A 25,320-nucleotide genomic window follows, 5' to 3' on the forward strand; every position below is an offset into this window, starting at 1 on the left:
ACTTTTTGATTCCCTCCCCCTCTTTTTTTCTTTTTCCTTTCTCCTCCTGTGATGAGGCTGCATTTTAATATTTTAGTGTTTCAATATTTTAATGTTGTATTTTAATCTTGTTTTTAAGTTGTATTCATTCAACTTGTTTTTATTATTGCTTGTTAGCCGCCCTGAGCCCGTCCTTGGCTGGGGAGGGTGGGGTATAAATAAAAATTATTATTATTATATTATTATTTTGAATATTTTAAATTGGATTTTAAATGTGTTAATACAAACCCAAGGGGGAGAAAATCATGTTAACAAAAGAAGATTTGGGGTACATAAGACAGACATATCAGCCTCATGAAATGAAGAGATTTGCATCAAAAAAGTGTTGTGTCATTGGTGTCCTTATAGTATTTAAGAGCACATTTTACCAGGGAAAACTAAAAGGGTGAAACCTGCATATAACCTCTCTATAAAGCCACCAGGGTCACATATATATCGAAGCCCCTTTCCTATTTAGGTATAACAGGAAAGTCTCCCTTATACTTTCAAATTGCTCTTTCTTAGCAGTTCCCCTAAGCACACAGTACTGACAAACTAAATGTTCAAAAAAGGCATGTCCCAGATTTTTTTGTCTAACCCACCATTCTTGCTGAATACTGATGTTTTCCAATGGCTGGACAAGTAAATCCCATCAAATACAACAGCAGTTTCTTCTGAGTAACCAAACATAGGATTCTGTTGCAAGATGGGCAGAATTTATAGAGCGCAATGTTGATAACAACAATAAAACTGCTACCACCTAGAAACGTGTCACATGTTTCATTTTATTTAAGATTTGTGTACAGCTTTTTTAAAAAAAGATCTGGAAAAAAATAGAACATCTTCTCAATTCACCACCAATTTCTTTTAAGAACTTCACAACCTGTGAACAGAATTGGCAGTGAGAGGACTTTGTGAGCTTCTCTGGTTGGGAGACGATTTTATACATCCTTCCTCTATCTTGGGGATAAAACTAGCTCTCCCCGCAACCAGCTGCACACTAGTTACAGGAACCATTGAAAAGATCCACTTTCTTCTTCCCATAAAGTTCAGCTAGGATTTTCTGGAGGGTCTCCAAGCTGTATTCCTTGACTTCATTCTCACTGTTTTTCGCTAGGGCAGCCCAAGATTTTCTGTGCTGGTTATCAAGCACACAGCAAGCTGCCGACCAGATGTGGCTGGGCTTATTGACCCTGAGGTCCGAGATATACTCATCTCCGGGCACAGCTCCCACGAGGACGTACATATCACGGCAAGCCTGGGCTTCTTTCTTGAGGAGGCTCTCGTGGTTGGCCCAGCCATCTTCGTTGAGCTTGCTATACTGGGGCACAATATTGGTCAAAGTGGAAGTGGCCGCTCTGCTGTCCTCGTCCGGTTGGTGGCTCACTGGGTTCAAGTGCCCCTTTTCAATGCTTAAGGCCTGCGCATAATCGTCAAAAGTGGCCTGGCTCTTCTTAATCCCTGCGGCGGCGACGTTGGTTTCACGCTCGTCTTCCATGGCCTTCCCCAAAGTCGGGTCTACGAGCTGAAAAACAGCAAGGAAAATATGTCAACTGCTCCCTGCTCAGACATGCAGTGGAACCAGACAGAGGGCCTTCTCGGTAGTGGCGCCCACCCTGTGGAACACCCTCCCTTCAGATGTGAAGGAAATAAGTAGCTATCCTATCTTTAAAAGACATCTGAAGGTAGCCCTGTTTAGGGAAGTTTTTAACATTTAATGCTGTATTGTTTTTAATACTTGATTGGGAGCCGCCCAGAGTGGCTGGGGAAACTCAGCCAGATGGGCGGGGTATAAATAATAAATTATTATTATTATTATTATTATTATTATTAACCAAACCTTTGAGACTGAGGCTACATCCACGCCATACAGCACTATCGTGTCACTTTGACAGTCTTGATTTCCAGCAAAGATTTCTGGGAACTTTAGTTTGTTGAAGGTGTTGAGAGTCATTAGGAGACCCCCCCTATACCCCCCTCCCAAAGCTACAATTCCCAGAGCCCACTGGGAAGAGGGATTGTTTGCTAAGCCACTCTGAGAATAGTGTAGAAAGCAGTGATGATAGGTTGCACATTAACTTTTACTCAGAGTAGACCTATTGAAATCAGTGACCATGCATAATAATAATAATTTTATTCTTTATGCCCCAGCCATCTGACTGGGTTGCCCCTGCTACTCTGGGAAGCTTACAGCATATATAAAACATAGTAAAATATCAAACTTCCTGATACAGGGCTGCCTTCAGATGTCTTCTAAAAGTCAGATAGTTGTTTATTTCCTTGGCATCTGATGGGAGGGCGCCACTACCGAGAAGGCCCTCTGCCTGGTTCCCTGTAACTCTGCTTCTCGCGATGATTAAAGAAGTTTCGTTCATTTTAATGGGTCTACTCTTTGAGTAAAAGCTAGTTGGGAACAACCTAATAAGCACAAATGCATTTGTTTATAAAAATGGTTGTATACCACAATTTCATAAAGTGTATCAAATAAGTTTATAGCAATTATATACGTACATAATAAAATCAGGTAAAGAACTGGAACAGATTCCCATCTAATTATCGCAGAAAATGTTTATCTTCATTGGCCACTTAAGCCTGGTGGCAAAGAAACATATTTAAGCAGATGTTTAATCTATAGAAGACACCTGCTGAATCTTGCAGGAGCAGTGAACCTGGGAGGGGGGGCTACCTGGTGTTGCTGAACTACAACTCCCACTGGCCCTAGCGAGCAAGAATGATGGGAGTTGTAGTTCAGCCACCGGTGACACTGGTTCCCTGAACCTGCTCTGTTGAATGGAATTCCACAGGGATGGGATGACGACATTCAATTGTCAGCTGAGCCTCACCAAATAGAGAAGTCCCCTTACCTGCGGCTCTATCATCCATCCTTGATATCTTTGTCCCTTCCAAGGTTTGCACTTGTAAGCGGAGTAGATGGGAATCCGCTTCTCCCTGTCGTACATCGTGGCAAAGCGATAGGCGTTCCTATAGAACTGGCAGATCTTGGCTTCTCTGGGTGGCGTCAGAGATTCTCCAGGGGGCATTTTGTCCAAGAAGAACTCGAGGCAGTTCTTAAAATCCTGGACCACCTCTCCCTTTGCGGCCGCGAGAAAATGTGCAGCCCCATAGAGGAGGAAAGGCAGCAACATTGCTGTTTTTACCGTCCTATAGGTACCGTCCAAAACCTAGAGGTATCAGAAGCAATGCTAGAGGTGGTGAATCAATGGTCACTGTCAGGATCTTATAAAGAGGAGGTCAGCAAGAATTTGTCCCCGGGGTTTTTTGGTGTGTGAAAATGTCAGATGTGGCAGAGAAACTGTGGTGGGTTGGTGCAGGGTTATCAAAAAAGCAAAGGCAGCCATGAATCTGATAAGGAACATCAGAGTCACTCCCTCTCTGAGCTTACCCACAATTTGCAATTCAAGCCGGAGGAACGTGGGAATACAAATTCCTGTTTGAATTTGCACACCAGAGGTATTGATAAGGCTCAAGAAGGGGGGGGGGATATGTAATGTGTTTGTTGTTAATGTGGTCTGCTTCTGCTGAATTTTGAAGTCACTATAGCAGCCACCAGAAATAACTTCCTAATGTTTAGTTGGAATCTCCTGTCTTGTAATTTGAAATTATTGGTTTCGGTCGTCCTCTCTGGAGCAGCAGAAAACCAGCTTGCTCCATCCGCCATGTGGCAGTCCTTCAGCTATCATATCCCCTGTCTTCTTTTCTCCAGGCTAAACATGCCCAATAAAATTACTTTGAGTTTCTTTAGCTTACCTACCAATAAGACTTTCCCAGTCGTGATGTATGGAAGTTAGAGCTGGACCATAAAGAAGGCTGATCGCTGAAGAATTGATGCTTTTGAATTATGGTGCTGGAGGAGACTCTTGAGAGTCCCATGGACCGCAAGAAGACCAAACCTCTCCATTCTGAAGGAAATCAGCCCTGAGTGCTCACTGGAAGGACAGATCCTGAAGCTGAGGCTCCAATACTTTGGCCACCTCATGAGAAGAGAAGACTCCCTGGAAAAGACCCTGATGTTGGGAAAGATGGAGGGCACAAGGAGAAGGGGACGACAGAGGACGAGATGCTTGGACAGTGTTCCCGAAGCTGCCAACATGAGTTTGACCAAACTGTGGGAGGCAGTGGAAGACAGGAGTGCCTGGCGTGCTCTGGTCCATGGGGTTGGACACGACTAAACGACTAAATAACAACAAACCGATAAGACATCTCCTTCTTCAGTAGACAGGTGTTCAGACAGCTGTTAACAGCTGCAGTTCTTTGACACAGAGCACCAGCCGATCCTGATTTTTATGTTTATCTGTCACGTCAACTGAGTGGTTTTTCATTTTGCTTGTGGTGAATTTCAAATCAGTGGGAGGGTGGGATGCCTCTGGGGTAGAGAAGCCTGCCTCTAGCATGCCCCCAAGCAGAAAGGAAAGGACTTGGCTCAGCGGAGGTACATTTGTTGCATGAAGTTCTAGCTAGATCAGTTGCTGCCTCTGAGGTTCACTGAAGCAGATTTTCTGGCCGCCGTCTGTTTCCCCTCCCATTGCATCCAGTCCTATTTCCAGCCTTTTTTAAAAATTGAGAATAGTTTAATTCAGGCATAGCCAAACTTGGCCCTCCAGCTGTTTTGGGACTACAACTCCCATCATCCCTGACCACTGGTCCTGTTAGCTAGGGATGATGGGAGTTGTAGACCCAAAACAGCTGGAGGGCAACTTTGGCCATGCTTGGTTTAATTGAACAAAATAAAGTAGAAATAAAAAGCGGATGAAGAAGAAAATATATATATCATTATATATGCAAACAACTACAATACCATTGCCTAGGACATAAGCATATAAATGTTATTATTAACCAAATACATATATGTTTATAACCTACTATATTTTTTTATAAACACGTTCCAAATGTCATTATACTTGTCCAGAAAAAGTCTACACTTTTAAGCGATCTGTCCATAAGTTGCGAATCTTGTCATATCTCAAAATCCGTTGACCAAAAAGGAGCCATAGATTTATCTTTCCAATGCATCAATCTCTGTCTTTGGGCTGTAAGTAAGGGCATGAAAAATCAATTTATGCTGCCCAGTTGTACAACACAATAGGTTTGTAATTCCAAATAATATTTTCCTCTGGCCTATTTCCAGTCTTGTGAATGTTAAAAACTTTGGGGAGATTTGTAGGAGAGAATCTGGAGGCTCAACAATTCTCCCCTGCATATACATCCTTTTGTTCCCACATTCATATTACAAGAAAAACGTGAGAGTCAAGAGCCGGGCATTTTGTCTTCTAATATGCAATGCCATTGAGTTTATTTGACGCATTGGTGGTTTTCTTCAGGTGAAACCAGACCTTTCTGGTTCTCTAATGCGGTATCTAATTCAGCGATGGAGAATCAGTGGTCCTCTTAATGTTCTTGAACTCCCATCATCCCATCATGGCCAAGGCTATTGACCGTTTGTAGTCCAACAGCTGAAGAACCACTGGTTCCCTATCCCTGAGCTAATAAAAGGTAAAAAAGAAAAGAAAAAAAAGGCAAAGGACTCCTGGACGGTTAAGTCCAGTCAAAGGCGACTATGGGGTTGTGGCGCTCATCTCGCTTTCAGGCTGAGGGAGCTGGTGTTGTCCACAGACAGTTTTCCAGGTCATGTGGCCAGCATGACCAAGACACTTCTGGCACATGGAGGACCATGATGGAAACCAGAGAGCATGGAAACACCATTTACCTTCCCGCTGCAGTGGTACCTATTTATCTACTTGCACTGGTGTGCTTTCGAACCGCTAGGTTGGCAGGAGCTGGGACAGAGCAACGGGAGCTCACCTCATCGAGGGGATTCAAACTGCCGACCTTCAGATTGGCAAGCCCAAGAGGCTCAGTGGTTTAGACCACAGTGCCATCTGCTCCCATGCCCCTGAACTAACGCATCAATTCAGCATGGAAAGGCAACGCTGATCAGCTTTGAAATGGACTCATTGACTTTTGCCATGTGCAAAGGAGAAAAGAACCTTTCTCCTTGGCCTGGAATTCTCCACCCAGCATTTTCTTCTTTTCACAGACTGAAGGTGTACATTGAGTTTGCATGTCCCCTGGGAACTCTGCTAATTTGACTGCAAAAATAATAAATAAATAAATTCTGACTTACTTGAAAACGGAGAACTTTACTAGCACACATTCCACACTTTTAACATTCTCATAACAAAGAGGTCAAATAATAATAATAATAATAATAATAATAATAATAATAATAATAATAATTTTTTATATCACGTCCTCTCCAGCCGAAGCTGGGCTCAGAGCGGCTAACAACAATAAAAGTAATACAGCATTCTAAAATCAATTCATTCTAAAATCAATTCAAAATCAAATTGATGGCAACCACTGGACTAGAGTTCTGTGAGGATTACCAAAGGAGGGGGTCAGACTGCACCTTGGCCAAAGGCCTGGTGGAACAGCTCTGTCTTGCAGACCCTGCGGAAAGATGTCAGGTCCTGCAGGGCCCTAGTCTCTTGTGACACAGCGTTCCACCAAATTGGGGCCATGGCCGAAAAAGCACTGGCTCTGGTTGAGGCCAGCCTAACCTCCAAGATGTTTTTATTTGAAGACCGCAAGGTCCTCCGTGGGACATACCAGGAGAGGCGGTCCCATAAGTACGTGGGTCCTAGGCCGCATAGGGCTTTAAAGGTTAAAACCAGCACCTTAAACCTGATCCTGTACTCCACCGGGCGCCAGTGAAGCTACAGATAGCACTACAGATATGTATTTTTGTATCGTTTTAGTGTGGGCATGTGCATTCTGTGACGGGAGATTTTGTAAGCTGTTTTTCAGCCACCACCAGCTTGATTGCTTCCAGTCCCATCCAGTATGAGCATACTGGGTGCAGCTGATGGGAACCGGAGATATTTGGGAAGGTTGCTTGGCAGCAACCTTTTGTAGCGTAAAGGTAAAGGGACCCCAGACCATTAGGTCCAGTCGTGGCCGACTCTGGGGTTACAGCGCTCATCTCGCTTTATTGGCCGAGGGAGCCAGCGTACAGCTTCCGGGTCATGTGGCCAGCATGACTAAGCCGCTTCTGGCGAACCAGAGCAGCGCACGGAAACGCCGTTTACCTTCCCGCTGGAGTGGTACCTATTTATCTACTTGCACTTTGACGTGCTTTCAAACTGCTAGGTTGGCAGGAGCTGGGACCGAGCAACGGGAGCTCACCCCATCTTGGGGATTCAAACCACCAAACTTCTGATTGGCAAGCTCTAGGCTCTGTGGTTTAACCCACAGCGCCACCCACATCCTTTTAAAAGATTTTTCAGGCTGCAATATCCTTGACCACCTTGCCTGGCATTAAGGCCCATTTAACTCAATGGGGTGTCTCCTGAATAGGCAGGCATGAAAAGGTCTGTGCCAAGTTCCTGTGCTGAAGACTGCACTGGGACCCGGGTTCCTTGCTTAGCCTCAGTGCCAATGATTTAACATTTTGAAACACTCTCTAATCTTGAGTAAGATCACTATTCCTGCTAGCTCAGGGCCAAATGCGATTCTGCTGTCCCTTTGCATTTACAACACAGGCTCTTTTTCTTTTTAAATGCAAAGCGTATCAGCTGCAGGGCTGATAATTAACAAGATTTACTCTCTCTGTAGTTCCCCTTTCCCTTGACTTTCTTCTTTCTTTATTGCATTTATATCCCAACTTTTTCTTCCCAGGATCTCAGGTTCTCCCTCTCTTGTTTTGTTTTGCTTTGAATTTAGGTAGTTAAGCCTAGAATGGTGGTTCCGCCTCTCTCCCCCTCCAATATTGAATTTATTCTGTCTTTGTAAAATTTCTGATTTTTGAATGTAGTGGCCTGCGGTGCATTTTGTATATTTGTATTTGGACATATTTTGCAGTAAGCTGCTTTGGGTACAACTCGTTGTGGGAAAGTGGCACATAAGTAAACTCAATAAGCAATATCCACAACAGCCCTGTGAGGTACGTTTGGCTGAGAGGTCAGCCAGTGAGCTTCATGGATGAGTGAGGATTTGAACCCAGGTTCCCAAGTCCTAGTTCAGCAATCTAACCACTGCATTATTAGCTCTCATGGCTCTTCTTTTTCTTTGGTGATCACTCATAAGATTGTCTTCCATGAACACAGTCTTAACAGTGGGTCTGTAAGTGACTGTGGAGGCCAATTCTGGATCCACACGTCCTTCCACAGTGGGGACATAGGTTTCCGGGTGGGAGTTGATCATGGTGTGGATTTGCCAAGCATGCTTTCCTCTTAGCATGTTTCTTCTGTCCTGAGTTCGAGTGTCTTCAAAGCCCATGACACCTTTGGTAAAGGCTGTTCTCCAATTGGAGCGCTCTTAGGCCAGTGTTTCCCAGTTGTCGGTGTTTATACTACACTTTTTTAGATTTGTCTTGAGAGAGTCTTTAAACCTCTTTTGTTGACCACCAGCATTACGCTTCCCATTTTTACGTCTGCAATAGAGTAGTTGCTTTGGAAGATGATAATCAGGCATCCGAACAACATGACCAATCCAACAAAGTTGATGTTGAAGAATCATTGCTTCAACACTGGTGATCTTTGCTTTTTCCAGTACACTGCTATTAGTCTGCCTGTCTTCCCAAGTGATTTGTAAATTTTTTTCAGAGACACCATTGATGGAATCTTTCGAGGAGTTGGAGATGGCGTTTATAAGTGGTCCATGTGTCACAAGCATGCAGTAAGGTTGGTAGTACAATAGCTTTGTAAACAAGCATTTTGGTTTCCCCGTGAATGGCCTTTTACCTTTTCCTCATTGCTATAGTAGTAGTCTTCTTCTCTTTTTTGGCGATCCCTCGTAGCTGAGTAAGAATGTCTTCCATAAGCACGGTTTTAACAGTGAGTCCGTAAATGACTGTGAAGGCCACAGTGGGGACACTGGTTTCTGGGTGGGAGTTGATCACGGTGAGGGTTTGCCAAGCGTGTCTTCCTCTTAACTCGTTTCTCCCTTGCATCCTGAGTTCGAATGTCTTCAAAGCCCATGACACCTTTGGGAAAGACTGCTCTCCAACTGGAGCGCTCGCAGGCCAGTGTTTCCCAGTTGTCAGTGTTTATACTACATATAGTAGTCATATGACTTGCTTAACCCCAGCAGGTCCCAAGGTGGGCTCAGCAACTTAAAATTCAGTTTTTAAAACAGTTAAAACAAATTAGGAATAGGATATTATTACACCACCATTTGCCTTTAAAAAAATCTGCATATTAAAAATCAAAGGTGCATTTAATGAGACATCTGGGGTGGACCCAGATTAATGGACCCCCCCCCCCGTTCCCCTCACAAAGTTACAATTCCCAGAGAGGCAACTCTGGAAATTGTAGCTCTCTGAAGCACCCTAACATCTCCCGGAACCCTTAAAAACTACATCTCCCAGGATTCCTTGCAGGAACCCACGACTGCTTAAAGTGGTATCTTGGTGCTTTGAATGTATGGGATGAATGCAACCAGAATTATATTTTCCTGGGAAGAGGGAATATTTATTTAACTCCTTTTAAACCTGACACACCACACAGACATACATGGACTGAGGCGGACAGAGCAATAGGAGGCAAGCAAACTATTTATGACTCACTCAAAAATAGCAGTAATATCTGCTCCCAGCATTCACTCACAAGGGCACTTGGCTTTTGCTTTGTCGGGTGGAGGAGGATTAAGGCAAAAGCACCAAAAATAAATCCTTAGCTTGTTCAAACAGTGTAATTCCAAATCTCTTCATTTCATGGAGCTTGGGCGCCCTCTTGTGGTCAAAGACTGTCGCTTACCCACAACAACAACAACACAGCAATTGACAGAATGTCAGGTTGCTGCTGCTGCTTTTAAATGGGGTAAAAACACACCACTGTTGCTATTTTGTGCAAGGTACATTTTGTCTGTTTTGAAACAGTCGGTTCCTCTGCCAGAAGCAACAGAGCCTAATGGAGGACCCATGTGTTTGTAGGAGGAATGTGCCGAGACAGAATTTGCACTCTGTGTTTAATGAGCCGAGGGTCAGACAGGGAGAGCTGGGGACCACATACCTGAAGGAGCATCTCCACTCCCATCGTTCTGCCCGGACACTGAGGTCCAGCTCTGAGGGCCTTCTGGCGGTTCCCTCACTGTGAGAAGTGAGGTTACAGGGAACCAGGGAGAGGGCCTTCTCGGTTGTGGCACCCGCCCTGTGGAATGCCCTCCCATCAGATGTCAAGGAAATAAACAACTATCTGACTCTTAGAAGACATCTGAAGGCAGCCCTGTTTAGGGAAGCTTTTAATGTTTGATGTTTTATCTCTTTTTTATTATTAATATAATTATTAATTCTGTTGGGAGCCGCTCAGAGTGGCTGGGGAAACCCAGCCAGATGGGTGGGGTATAAATAATATTTGTTGTTGTTCTTGTTGTTTGCAAACCTGAGATTTCCCTTGGGGGGTTTCCCTCCTTCATTGCCCCCTGTGGAGACGGTAGCACCGAAACGGCGGCACACGTCCTTCTGTCCTGTACTCTCTACAAAGACCTGAGGAACGAGATCATCACTCCACTCTTACTTACCACCCCAGGCCACCCATCTGAGGCCACCATGTCCTTTCTTCTATCAGATCAAAAAGAGCAGATAACAGCAAAGGTTGCTAGGTTCATAGCAGGGGCAATCAGAATAAGGGCGACTAATTGACGGCTGATTCAGGACTTTAAATTGTGCTTTTATATCAAATTTCCTTTTCTGCATAAGCTGTAATGTTTTACTGTTGCTATGGCCATTGGCTAGTGAGAATAAAGATTTATTTATCTTATCTCCTACATTGCAGGTTATTAAGCAGAAATTTGACAGCCATCAGTCACAGATGCCTTTAGCTGAGATTCCTGCATCACAGGGGGTTGGACTAGATGACTCAGGGGTCCCTTCTAAATATACAATTCCATGTCTACCTAAAACCCTGAAGACCCGCAGACAGTACAGATCTATATCTTTCTGTTGAATTTATACTCCACCGTTTTGTCCAAGGTACCCGAGGTGAGACTTAAGAGGCAGTAACTGGCCCAAGGTCACACTCAATGAGCTTCATTGAGAGTCAGCGTGGTGTAGTGGTTAAGAGCGGTGGACTTGTAATCTGGTGAACCGGGTTCGCTTCCCCGCTCCTCCACATGCAGCTGCTGGGTGACCTTGGGCTAGTCACACTTCTCTGAAGTCTCTCAGCCCCACTCACCTCACAGAGTGTTTGTTGTGGGGGAGGAAGGGAAAGGAGATTGTGAGCCGCTTTGAGACTCCTTCGGGTAGTGATAAAGCTGGGTATCAAATCCAAACTCTTCTTCTTCATGGTCGAGTGGGGATTTGAACCCTTGTCTCCCCCAAAGTCCCAATCAAGCACTCTAACCACGACACCACGCTGGCTTCGTATTGAAAACAAATCAAACGTGGTAAGAAAAACTGATGAGTTATGCAGAGTTGGCTAAACTGACACATAAATTGTAGGATAAGGACTGTGGCTTTAAGGAAGAATGGGAGCTTTTTACAAATTATTTAAAAAGACAACAAAATGAACTGGACTCCTTGGCAGGTTTTGAATAAACATACACAAATTTATTGGTTGATAACATGTTAAAGATAGATAATGTAAGGATATGTAAAATTTTATAACATGCAGAGAATCATAGCTGTCAGCTTTCCCTTTTTCTTGTGAGGAATCCTATTGGGAATAAGGGAATTTCCCTTAAAAAATGGGAAACGTTGACAGCTATGCAGAGAATAATATGTGCTGAGAAATCAGAGAGAGGAGCTGAGGAAAGTCTTTGGTGGGGGAAGGGAAAAATTATGTGATTATATGGTTTGATAATTTGTTATGTTGAAATTGCTAATAAAAATAATTTTTAAAAAGAAATAAAACAAATGTTTCACATGAATGTGACATTGGTTTTAGGGGGCGCGTTTAGGAGCATAAAGTGACAGCGAGTCAGCTGGTTGGGAACTGTAGATGATTGCCCTAAACTGGCGTGGGTGTTTGGATCCATGCTTATGTATACAGAAGTTTTGCTGGAACGATGGGGTGGAGACCCTGGCAAAATTCTTAAAAGACTTGGCTGCTGTATGAAAAAGCATCACCAGGGGGCAGCACACCCTCAAAGATTTTAGCTGCATGTGCTCATGTTGGGGTGAGAACATCGCTCAGCGGGCAGAGCACATTTTTTGCACATTAATTCCTTGGTAGCACCAGCTCAAAGGATCTTCTAGCAGCAGGGGCGGCGGTCCAAAATTATCTGGGACGTGTGCAGAGGACAACCAAGGTGATCGAGGGCCTGGGAACCAAGCCTTATGAGGAATGGTTGAAGGAGCTGGGCATGTTTAGCCTGGAGGAGACTGAGGTGATACGATAGCCATCTTCAGGTATCTCGAGGGCTGTCACATGGAACAAGCTTGTTTTCTCCTGCTCCTGGAGGGTAGGAGTCGAACCCATGGCTTCAAGTTACAAGAAAGCAGATTCTGACCAAACATCAGGAAGAACTTTCTGGCAGCCAGACCTGTTGGAGAGTGGAATAGACTCCTGTGAAAGCTGGTGGACTCTCCTTCCTTGCAGGTTTTTAAGCAGAGGTTGGATTCTCTAGGCTAACAGATTGAGGTTGAATCCTGACAGGACAGAAGTACTGTCCTTGGGGAATAGGGAGTGGGCTGGTGTGGAGGACTCCCTGGTCCTGAATGGGGTAACTGTGCCCCTGAAGGACCAGGTGCGCAGCCTGGGAGTCATTCTGGACTCACAGCTGTCCATGGAGGCGCAGGTCAATTCTGTGCCCAGGGCAGCTGTCTGCCAGCTCCATCTGGTACGCAGGATGAGACCCTATCTGCCCACAGACTGTCTCGTCAGAGTGGTGCATGCTCTAGTTATCTCCCGCTTGGACTACTGCAATGCTCTCTACATGGGGCTACCTTTGAAGGTGACCCGGAAACTACAACTAATCCAGAATGCGGTAGCTAGACTGGTGACTGGGAGCGGCTGCCGAGACCATATAACACTGGTCTTGAAAGACCTACACTGGTTCCCAGTATGTTTCTGGGCACAATTCAAAATGTTGGTGCTGACCTTTAAAACCCTAAATGGCCTCGGTCCAGTATACCTGAAGGAGAGTCTCCACCCCGGACACTGCCCGGACACGGAGGTCCAGCTCCGAGGGCCTTCTGGTGGTTCCCTCACTGTGAGAAGTGAGGTTACAGGCAACCAGGCAGAGGGCCTTCTCGGTGGTGGCGCCCGCCCTGGGGAACGCCCTCCCATCAGCAAAGAGAAGACCAACTACCAAACCTTTAGAAGACAGCTGAAGGCAGCCCTGTTTAGGGAAGCTTTTAATGTTTGATGTATTATGGTATTTTAATATTTTGTTGGAAGCTGTCCAGAGTGGCTGGGGAAGCCCAGCCAGATGGGCGGGGTATAAATAATAAATAATTATTATTATTAGTTGAGATTATTAGTTGGACTAGATGACCTTTGGTGTCCCCTGCAACTCTACGATTCAATTATTCTAGGCAGGTTCTTGCAAAGAATGGGGCCAGTGCTGGGAAACACTTTGTGAGGTGGGAAAGTGCCTTCCAGTAATCCGCATCTCACACAATCTTTTGATTGTCCGCAGATCGCAAGTCAACGTTCTTCCTTGACATTATGATGGATTCCTTTCATGTAACAAGATGATTCTGCACATGCGTGCAACTTTTGAAAGAGAAAATAACGGCAGGTACAATTTATGCTGCAGTTGACTTGCAAACTGCGCTGCAATCTTTATTGCACTGGTCCACAACAACAGCCTTGTGAGGTAGGCTGCTCCTACCCCCCCACCTTACAGATGAGAACTGACATATCCCAGTTTCAGACACTGTCTCTTGACCTTGAAGCAGACCTTCAAACCCAGGTTTTTGCAGTTCCAGCTCTCCAACCAACCGAAGCGCACAATTTATTTGAAATACAGTTGCAACTTTGGATCGGCTTATGCACGGTGCTCTTCCCCAATCACTATAACCGATTTCAAATGGTGCTAGAAAGAGGAATAGACTCTGAACACCAGAAGAAATCAGTCATCCTCTAAAGGGGTTACTGGAATCTGTAGATGCTGATGCTAATGTAATATGTGCTGGGAATATTGAAAGTATATATATATATGTTAAAACAACAACAACACAGCATACGTTCAGTTCAGATGCTGAACGAGCGAAGATTCCATTGTGTAAGTCTAATTAAACACCTTCACATCTTAATAGGATATTGGATGTGACTGACAAAGCTATGGCAGGTGTCCTTTACACCAGCCAATTCAGTTTCCTTTGAATCGTTGCAGCATATCCTGCGTTATCTGTAGCCATTCTGAAAACTACCTCTTTTTTGCTTATTACACATGCTTTGTTGAATCGTCGTTCCAATTTGTCTCTGGCTGTGTGCTTTTACTTGCAAACCAAAAAAAATTAAGACTCTTACTAATGTGCATAAGATCTGCCTTGTTTTACTCTTTTTGCAAACCGATTGCAAAAAGTTTTCTGCTTTTGCAATCAGGTGGTATATGGATTTTGTTAAATAAATCAAGAGAACGTCCCGGAGAAAAGGCCCACACAGAAATGGGATTCTAAATGGGCTCTAAACTCTGAGTGTCTGACAACCCACTTAATTCCTTATCAAGCAAACCTTGCTCTGTTCTCCCGCCTCCCCTCAAAACCTTACTAAACACAGCTTTCCAATAATCTGAGCATTTCAATCTCTCTTTTTAACCAATTCCCTAGGAGGACACCATTTTGATGGGTTATGCTAAAAAAGCAAACCACGGTTAGATGGTCATCTGTCCTTTAGCCGTGATTCCTGCATTGCAGGGAGCTAGACTAGAAAACTCTTGGGACTCCCAACTCTATGGCCTTTGCTCAACATTGCTACCGTGCCGTGTGAGTCTGTGCAGGCCACAAATCCTTTTCTGACGAGGTTTGTCCCAGAAGGATTTTCCGGGAGGCCTTGCACATCCTTTGCCTCCAAACCAGAGTCGCTTCCCGTCCGGCGAATGCGCAGCCAGCCTTCCCCCAAAAACACTGATTTCAAATGGTGCTAGACATCGTGTAGTTAAATCTAAACCACCATATGAAACCAGCTTCCTGAGGGAGCTCCAGACAGACTTCCTCCGACGGCAGAAGAGGCCGCAGCCTGACCTAGAAAGAAGAGATGTGAGCACACGGGCTGGGCATTTTCTTTTATCTAAATAATAATAATTAAATAGGCCCCACTGGCAATCAGGAACAGGGAACTATGTGCCAATGATGTGATGTTCGCCATCAGCTTATCCACCATTAGTGGGGAGAGAAACACGATTCACTTTACATTCAAAGGCAAAACCACCCAAACCAGGCTTCCGGAAACGAAGATGTGAACATTTGGAACGTCAGAACTTCCCCGAGTTTTGAAATACAGTTCTCCCGGCAAAGTCACATGTACAAAAAAGCACACACTTGGGCAAAGTATGTATATATATCAGTGAAAACAGCGTATGTGCATGCACACACACAAATGAATTGTATTGTGGGAAACCGCATTTTCAAAAGGTGCGTATTATAAATTGGGTGGCACATTTTCACGAGGTTGTCTGACGTAGAAGGGCGGAGAGCTAAACCGAAGGATGGGAAAATGAGAAAGGGAGAGACCGATTTGCCCATTCCGACAACTGTATGTGACAAATAAAGTTCACACCGGAAAACCCTTCTTGGGTGTGAAAGCTATGACAGCTGACCTTTGGAGAAGAAGGAAGTCAGATCTGTGAGCTCCAGGATAGGCTAATAGCCCTTAGCTACCAAGGGACGTGGGTGGCGCTGTGGGTTAAACCACAGAGCCTAGGACTTGCCAATCAGAAGGTTGGCGGTTCGAATCCCCATGACGGGGTGAGCTCCCGTTGCTTGGGACCAGCTCCTGCCAACTTAGCAGTTCAAAAGCACGTCAAAGTGCAAGTAGATAAATAGGTACCACTCCAGCGGGAAGGTAAACAGCGTTTCCGTGCGCTGTTCTGGTTCGCACATGCTGGCCACATGACCCGGAAGCCACATGACCCGGAAGCTGTACGCTGCCTCCCTCGGCCAGTAAAACGAGATGAGCGCTGCAACCCCAGAGTCGTCCGCGACTGGACCTAATGGTCAGGGGTCCCTTTACCCTTTACCAAGCTGGAAAACTTTCAGCTCTGTTTTTTCTTGTCAACAGGTGAAGGGAAGGCATCACCTCGACCCAGGCCAAAATTCCTTCCAGCATCAAAACAACCCAGCTTTGACATCTTCTGGGTATTGGTTTGCACATGTCGCCACGGCTCTTAACTCCCATTTTGGCTCCTTTATCTCCCAACACGTAAAGGACAGCAGAGGAAATTCAAAGCCTCCTCTCCACAGCTGGGCACTTCTCCTTCCTTCCCGAGAAAACCAAATTCCTGCGGTTGGAAGTTCTAAACGAGAAGCAATCCATCATCTCACTCTGGTTGGTGAAAAGGACAACTGCGCATTCTGGAAGCGTGACTCCGGGATTAATCACAAAGGCTCCGAACTGGCCGCCTCTCGGAGAGGTTTCTCGAAGGGGAAGAAGTGCTTCTGGAGGGAGGCGTTCCAAAAATATGAGCGTAGTTCCTTTCCTCTGTGCTACACTGGGGAAGGGAGAAGCCTTTGACCCTCCAGATGTTGACGGAGTTATTAGCATCCATCTGTCTTGAGAGGCAATGGAGTTAAGCTCTGGGGGTGAAGCCAACCACTGCATTAGCAGCGCCAAAGTGACCTTCCTGGGGAGCCAACCTGGCCAGTGTGTGTGGAGGTCCTGGGCTGCCTAGTCAAAAAGACGCTCCTCTCTCAGCCTCGCTGATGTGCAAAGCAGAGCAAGACGTTTAGCACCAGCTTGGCTGCAGAAATTGCTGGAAGGAAGTGTATAGGGCACCATCTGACCATCTTAGGGATTCCACTTCGGATTTGTGAAGGGTTTTCCCTCCCCCTTAGTCTTGTCTTCTCCCAAAGATATCCCACAAGGAAACAAAGGTTTAGGGTCAGAGTTTTCCTTCTCCTAGATGGGCTACTTTCCCAGGCCAATGAGCCACAATTGCCCCTTGATGGATTACAATGCCTGTGATCTCCAGCTTTTTAAGTGGAGATTCTTACCTCAGTCTGTTTCTATACAGTGGTACCTCAGGTTACAGACGCTTCAGGTTACAGACTCTGCTAACCCAGACCTCGGGTTGAGAACTTTGCTTCAGGATGAGAACAGAAATCGTGTGGCGGCAGCGGAGGGCCCCATTAGCTAAAGTGGTACCTCAGGTTAAGAACAGTTTCAGGTTAAGAACAGGCCTCCAGAAAGAATTAAGTTCTTAACCCGAGGTACCACTGTACTGGCTCCGAAACTGTTTTCAAATACGTTCCGTATTCTTAAAATTCCTTTGGGATGGTTCAACCAAAGCGATTCCTACATCAAAACAAACAAACGGATCAGATTTTTAAACAGAGGTTTTGAATGGCCACCTGTCAGGGATTACAGTGGTACCTCAGGTTACATACACTTCAAGTTACAGACTCCACTAACCCAGAAATAGTGCTTCAGGTTAAGAACTTTGCTTCAGGATGAGAACAGAAATCGTGCTCCGGCGGTGCGGCGGCAGCAGGAGGCCCCATTAGCTAAAGTGGTGCTTCAGGTTAAGAACAGTTTCAGGTGAAGAACGGACCTTTAGAACAAATTAAGTACTTAACCCAAGGTACCACTGTATTTAGTTGTGATTCCTGCATTGCGGGGGGGGGGGGGTGTTAGACTAGATGACTCTTGGGGTCCCATCCAACTCTACAGTTCTGAGTCCATGAAGTCATCCAACCAAGTCACTTTCTTGCCTCAAGAGAAGCCTCCAAGTTAAGTTCACATTCTTCTTCCTGCGTTGCAGGTCTGAGGCCAAATCCTTGGGGTATCACCCTGCCGTTTCCTAGTCCTCAGCCAAGTTTCCCCCTGAACCACAGTCTACATCCTCTCTCTCTCCCCCTGTTGTTTAGTCATTTCCGACTCTTCGTGACCCCATGGACCAGAGCATGCCAGGCACTCCTGTCTTCCACTGCCTCCCGCAGTTTGATCAAACTCATGCTGGTAGCTTCAAGAACACCATCCAACCATCTCATCCTCTGTCGTCCCCTTCTCCTTGTGCCCTCCATCTTTCCCAACATCAGGGTCTTTCCCAGGGAGTCTTCTCTTCTCATGAGTTGGCCAAAGTCTTGGATCCTCAGCTTCAGGACCTGTCCTTCCAGTGAGCACTCAGGGCTGATTTCCTTATGAATGGATAGGTTTGATCTTCTTGCAGTCCATGGGACTCTCAAGAGTCTCCTCCAGCACCATAATTCAAAAGCATCCATTCTTCAGTGATCAGCCTTCTTTATGGTCCAGCTCTCACTTCCATACATCACGACTGGGAAAACCATGGCTTTAACTATATGGACCTACTCCCTCTCCCCCTACTCACACCCAAATTCAGGGTCTCTTCAACACCCTAATTACACAGCTTTTGCCAACCTGCCTTCCCGGCTGGGGCTGACGTGAACTGGAGTCCAAACATCTGGAGCGCGTCCGCTTGGCAAGGGTTGCTGTGACCAGTGAACCACCGCTGCCTCCTGAAACGAATCCCACGCAGAAGATCCCCAAGAAGGGAGGGAAAACCCCCCCACATCTTTCTCGGTAGCAGCTGGCTTCTTAGCAGCATTGCTTCTTTTGGCACACAGCATCCTCACGAGGCGAACATCTGCACCTTAAAATAAAAAGGGATTACTGTTAGTATTAAAACGATGCCAGTAACATTCCAGCCCTCAGCGTTCATTGCTTTTAATTCACCCTCATTTTTTAATTCAAGCGAGGAAGAGGGAGGGAAGGAACAGCAGGGGAAAGAAAGGAATCAGCCTCTTTAAGAAGAGGATTGGACAAAGGAGAGGGAGATCGATGGCTCCTGGCCACAAGGACTGCGCTATGCTTCCACGTTCAGAGGCAAAAATGCTTCTGAACAGCAGTTGCTGGAAACGGCAGGAGGGGATAGGGCTCTTGTGTTGGAATCCTGTCTGCAGGCCTCACCCTGCAGGCTCCTCTTGTTTCCTTATGATGGCTGGCAATTCTGTTTCCAAAGGCCAAAGCAGTTTCCTTCCTTTGGGCCTCTGAACGCCCTTGCATAATTCCCAAAGCAGCAGGAATGTCTCGGCTGAGACTGTCTCCAGCCGATATCTTTCCCTATATGCGGCTTTCCAAAAGGGAAAGGAGGAAATGCAAGCATTCTCTGGGGATCCATCATGCCCTCGTATCGTAGAGTTGGAAGGGATCCCAAAGGGCATCTAGTCCTGCCCTCTGCAATGCCAGAATCTCAGCTAGATCATACATGACAAATGGCCACCTGGTAAAGGTAAAGGGACCCCTGACCATTAGGTCCAGTCGTGGCCGACTCTGGGGTTGCGGCGCTCATCTCGCTTTATTGGCCGAGGGAGCCGGTGTACAGCTTCCAGGTCATGTGGCCAGCAGGACTAAGCTGCTTCTGGCGAACCAGAGCAGCGCACGGAAACACCATTTACCTTCCCGCCGGAGCGGTACCTATTTATCTAGTTGCACTTTGACATGCTTTTGAACTGCTAGGTTGGCAGGAGCAGGGACCGAGCAACGGGAGTTCACCCCGCCGCGGGGATTCGAACCGCCGATCTTTTGATTGGCAAGTCCTAGGCTCTGTGGTTTAACCCACAGCGCCACCCGCGTCTGACACCGGCTTACATACCTCCAAGGAAGGAGACCCTGCCACCTCACAAGTCCACGTAGTTCTCCTGCTGGTCCTTGCTGAGCTGGAAGCTGCAATACTACCCTCTGGCCACCATAGGGCGCTGAGGGGTAGGGGAGATGTCCAGCAGTGCCCTCTGGTGGCAAATTAGCAGAGCAACATAAATAGCAATGCCCCTGAATCTGGCTGGCGGAGCCCCTAGTTTGGAGTCCTGTGCCTTATGAACCTCTCCAAAATAACTTCCCTGAATAATGTTATCATGCCAGGGTGGGATCAAATTTCAGTGCCAAAGAGTTACAGAGACGTCAGCAAAGAGTTGCCAGTTGTTTAATCATTTGCCTTTAAGCTGGCTGGATGAATGTGAATGAAAAACCTCCATACAAGTGAGTTCTTGAGATACCGAAGGAAGCATAATTCACCGTTTTTAACAAGCAAAAGCTGCTCCTCCTCCTAGGAGGGAACAGAAAGGATATATCAAAGATGCAACGTTCTCCCCCTAACAGTAGCACAGAGAAACCGAAACGACTTCAAAGAAACCAAGCCGGTGTGTTCCAAAGCTTGCAGACCCTCCTATCAACTTTTTCTTCCTCCCGCTCCCTTTGCCAATTAAAATTAGTCAAGTGCTTTGACGGATTATCCAGCTCGGGCGCGGATAAACGAAAGGTACCAATTAAAGTGTGCCGTGACACAGCTCTGTGCGCGCGAGACACTTTCTTTAAATAAACACGCCCAATGTATATGCGGGAGAGACCGTCCGGGGGTTTGCAGGAAGCAGAAATGAAATATAATGCAACATTTCCTCAGGGCATGGTGCGCCCACAGCAGAGGGACTGGCCCATGAATAACAACAGCCTTTAGCCGGCCTTAGTTGCACTTTTTAAAGAAAAGCCAAGAGTCTAGTCCTTATGACAGTACGCAATTCCCCCCACCCCCAGAAAACAGAAATTCCAACTGTGCAATATCAGTTTTGCACAAAAGAGAGTCCGAGGAATAGCCATTCCTACAATGCGTCATTTGCATGTCAAAAGTCCTGGGTTCGATCTCTGGTGAGCTCCGGGACAGTGGTGGAAAACATTTCCAAGCAAGCAAGTTCCATCGAGACCAGTATCCTGCTTCTAAATTCCTCCATTCCTCCTTATACCTTTCCCCATGTTCTCTTGGCAGGACTTTTCCCCAAAGGCTTCCTTACAGAAAGGAAGCAACTACTACCCTGGCCCTCCTACAAGGCTCTCAAAAAGATAACTGCTTTTGCAACATCCCCGCCTGTTCAACTGGCAGTGATCTTACCCATTGGGTTGACCAGAATTGTTGAGCTTTCGTTGGGGAGGATGAGCCTGAAATATTGGATTAGCATTGGGAGAGATTATGTGATACAAGCCTTGGGCCGTTTCACAGGAACCGATCCAGGTTTTCCACCATTTAGGGCAACAGACTTCTCCCTGGACGTGTAACTTCTTCTGGAAACTTGATGATTTCATCTAATTTAATAAACTGGAGGCATCCCCCCCCCGCCCCCTTTCCAGGAACATCCTTCATTTGGTGCTGGGGGGGGGGGAATCAGGAAGAAATCCTTTGCCTTGAAAGACTTCTCTAGCCTGAAATGAAGCCCGTTTTTTTTTTCATTTCCAGCTCAAAGAGAAAGAAAGAGAGGTTTTCTCACAGAGTGTTTTGATTTGGCTTCTTGTCCCTCATTGATAAATCAGACATATATTTTTTTTTGCTTTGTTTTCGATGCAACTCGAAAGCATCCAAAGATGTCATATGCAGTATGTAAAAGGAGGAGATTTTGGTGGCTTTGTGAAGACAGAGGAGGCCCCTGGCAGGGATTTTGAGTGACAGAGAATCGGCTAAGCCGGTGTTCCAGGGACTCCTCCGCTCTTAATCCTGTTTGGGTGCCTCAAGCCCAGAGTTGCAAGTGGAAAGACTAAGGGAACTAGCTGGGAAATGTAAAAAAAAATTCATGCTTGCTGGGGCTGATGGGAGTTGTAGTTCAGCAATATCTAGAGAGTCAAACGTTCCCTGGAACTGACCTAGATGAATGATAAGGTCTTCTTCACCAGGCACCCAAACAAAAACAGCAAGCCTTCCTGGGGTGGGAGTTCTGGAGACAGAGCTTTCTAGTTGATCTCTCCCATCTCCTGTCACTCCCGCCCTCACTTCCGCCAGCAAGAAGAAGGGTCTCTAAGGCCCACCCGTCTTGCAAGCAGAAGCTCCCAGGCCCAACCCCTGCCATTTCCAGAGAGTGCCCTGCATGAAACCCTGGACTGCCTGTCAAAGCAGACAGTCCTAACCTAGGTGGACCAATAGTTCTTGAGTCAGTCTATGGCTGCTTCCTCTGCTCCCAAGTGCATGGGAGCTGCAGGATCCATCTGGTTTGGTTATGGAATTCAGGGCAAACGTAATTTCCAAAGGAAACTTCCTCCTTCCCCTGCCAGCACATAAATCTGGCAGAGTTTTGGAGACGGAGCATGATGAGGCATGAATAATTTCTCCCTCGGTTTTAGATATATATATATATCCAAAACCCAAACTAAAGAATTGTAAAAACAAAACAAATTGTTCAGCAGAAAATCCACACGGACACGCCCGTCCCTTGCAACCTTGGTTTTTTTTTGTCCCCGTCCCCCCCGTTTTGTGCCCACATCTCCAGCCTTCCAAAGCATGAGCGATCAGAGTGACGTAACAGCAGACGGCCCAGCAAGAACAGCATGTACTTTGCTCCTAACGCTGCTCTTGGAAATCCTTCGGCACTCGCTTTGTTTGGCCGGCGTTCCCGGCTGATGCCGGAGCAGCTCGTGTTTCCATCCTTCCTCGCCCAACTCCAAAGGCCTGTCCTCTTGGGGAAAACCCTCAGACTCTAGATTTAAGGACCTGCTTGAAGCTGAGCCCTAAGTGTATGAAGGGGGAGTTCAGGCCTCCCCCCCTCCTCTGCGTACATCAAATGCAGGGGGCGGCACAGTCGGAATAGAGAGGCTGACCATCACCAGGGGCAGAAATCTAGGCGCCTGCTCTTCATTCCTCGTTCCAGCTCTCTCACAACCTGTAGGGTAAGGTAAAGGTAAAGGGACCCCTGATCATTAGGTCCAGTCGTGGCCGACTCTGGGGTTGCGGCGCTCATCTTGCTTTATTGGCCGAGGGAGCCGGCGTACAGCTTCCGGGTCATGTGGCCAGCATGACAAAGCCGCTTCTGGCGAACCAGGGCAGCGCACAGAAACGCCATTTACCTTCCCGCTGGAGTGGTACCTATTTATCTACTTGCACTTTGACGTGCTTTTGAACTGCTAGGTTGGCAGGAGCAGGGACCAAGCAACGGGAGCTCACCCCGTCGCAGGGATTCGAACCGCCAACCTTCTGATTGGCAAGCCTTAGGCTCTGTGGTTTAACCCACAGCGCCACCCGCGTCTCAGCTGTAGGGTAGTGGTTCCCAATTAGGAGTCCATGAAACGCACCCAGGGGGCCTGCAGCCCCATCTGTTGTCTCTCCCCCCAACTAAATTTTTGCATGGCCAATATCACAAATATGTTGGAGGGGTTTTTTCCGCTGGTGGCAGATGACAGAAGCTATGACACCATGAGACCGGTGTAAAACCAAATCAAATAAAGGTTTTATCACAAAACAACAAACAAAAAAGCTTGTGGGTGTTTTTCCTGCAGGCAAAGTCAAACTGCAACTTTTCCTCCTTTTGTAGTCATGGTCAGCTGTACCCAATCAGCCCAAAGCTTACAGAAACAGTTCTTAAAGGTACAAACATATTTACTGTTTCTTTGCAGAATGAATCCCAACACCCCCTCTCATTCAAACAGAAACAGAAACAAAACAGTACTTTAAACACATACAAAACATATTTATACATCACGCACAACAATCCCTAATTTTGTCACTATGTGCATGTTTCTCAAAAGTTTCTGTTTCTTTGCAGAATGAATCCCAACAAAATATGATGGCCTGTTTTTCTTAGTATACCTAAAATCCTCCGCTTATTTGGGACTACTCCACATTCTGTTCAAAAAATTGCTTTGCAGAGTTAACTACTATAGAGCTTCCTGCAGCCAACTGGAAGCCGGTCCCTGCTCTGCTCCGTGCCGATTTAGCACAGCACAAGGGAGCCGACCAAGTGGGCGCTGGGGGTCCATGGGCCGGTTAAACGACCCCCATGGGCCGGTTGTGGCCCATGGGCCTTCGGTTGCCGACCCCTGTTTTGGACTCTCCTATTTGGAGGTTTTTAAGCAGAGGTTGGATGGCCATCTGTTATGGATGCTTTAGTTGAGATTCCTGCACTGAAGGCTTAGAATGGATGGCTCTCAGGGTCCCTGCCAACTCTACAATTCTATCTTCTACCAAAGTGCGGGCAGCACATAACTAAAACAAGTTCCCTTGAACAACTCCACCTGCTCCACAGCAGTGCCCAATGCTCATTCCCTTGCTATGCATGAATCGAAACTAAGGTTGCGCAAGCCAAAGACCCCCGGAGGGTCTAACACACACACACACACACACACACACACACACACACACGTCCTGCAATGGGCCCTTTGCACTTTGCCAATCTGCCTTGCTTGAAACCGGCTCGTTGGTGGAAAACAGACAAGCCAGCTTTGAACCCAGCCCAGTTGGCAACGAGCGATGAGAAGTCCCATTAAAAAGCATCCGAGCTCACTGAACCACACAGGTCTCTCCGGGACAAACAAAAGGGCCCCCATCCTCCGTGCGTCCGGGGCTGCTCCAAGGGGCTTTGATGCTGAATTGAGCCCTGGGACCTTTAAAGGTGCACAAAACCCCCCAGCAATGTGCTTCCGATCAATGGCCGTGAAGGCTTGACAGCAGAGGCTTTTGAGACCCCTTGCTATTTCTAAGAGGTGCATAATTAGCACCGGAGCTCTGAATGGCCCGGGAGCCGTGCACGGGGATGTTCTCGGGAGAGAGAGCATGGGCAAGGGTTTGCTAATTGGACGGGCCGTGTCTCCGCTGCCAGCAGCATTCAGAAACGGCTGGGCATGGTTGGCGGACATGCCAGTCCACACCTCCCGTACAAAGGCAGGTCTCTCTAGGGCAAGGATGCCAATGCCTCGGAAGCACAGAAAAGCGGGAGAACATGGCGCTGGCAGCAGAACACAGCTCCCCAGGAGCCTCGGCTCCCTTTTGTTTCCATCTGAGGTTTTAAAAAGCTCAAGTTTCTAGCCATCAAGCTGGAGAAGAGCATGCGAGCAATGCTTACTGGGATCTCGGGAGCCAGGGAATAACTTTCCAGCCGCTGAAGCCCAGGGCAGATTCCTATTTCACCCAAGGATTAGCTGAAACGGAACAAAATATGCAAGGTAGTAAAAATGCAGAAATGCGCAAATATAATTGCAATTTGCATAATTTGTGCAGGCCACAGTTTTTTAAAAAAATAAATGAAGCACAGGGATTTTTGATCTCCTCCTGGAATACATCGTGGGCAAATGGGAAGGGGGAAACTAAGTTAGCATGTGCTAAACTTCTGTACTGTACTGCGTACACTGAATTCTCAAGAACGAAAGCAAAAGCCCTGGGAAAACTCAGTTGGAAGAGCATGAGACAAGAGATGTGGGT

At 46.5% G+C, this 25,320-nt stretch overlaps 1 protein-coding gene across 1 annotated transcript; it reads right to left on the reverse strand.

Annotated features, from left to right (window-relative positions):
• Positions 1–268: 268 nt before the first annotated feature.
• Positions 269–18,688, reverse strand: LOC128422758 (endonuclease domain-containing 1 protein-like). Its single transcript, XM_053407196.1, has 3 exons — positions 18,516–18,688; positions 2,883–3,200; positions 269–1,543 (listed from the first exon to the last, which is right to left on the reverse strand). Exons 2-3 carry the CDS (start codon positions 3,162–3,164, stop codon positions 1,019–1,021), a joined length of 807 nt encoding a protein of 268 aa, XP_053263171.1. The 5' UTR covers positions 3,165–3,200; positions 18,516–18,688; the 3' UTR covers positions 269–1,018.
• Positions 18,689–25,320: the final 6,632 nt, after the last annotated feature.

This window comes from Podarcis raffonei, chromosome 10 (assembly GCF_027172205.1).
Source record: "Podarcis raffonei isolate rPodRaf1 chromosome 10, rPodRaf1.pri, whole genome shotgun sequence".
Lineage (NCBI taxonomy): Eukaryota > Metazoa > Chordata > Lepidosauria > Squamata > Lacertidae > Podarcis > Podarcis raffonei.

Coding starts and splice junctions, on each gene's coding strand:
- LOC128422758 (XM_053407196.1), bottom strand. CDS start 3,164: ATGTTGCTGCCTTTCCTCCTCTATGGGGCTGCACATTTTCTCGCGGCC. Junction 1,544..2,882: donor GATGGATGATAGAGCCGCAG/GTAAGGGGACTT, acceptor GCTGTTTTTCAG/CTCGTAGACCCGACTTTGGG.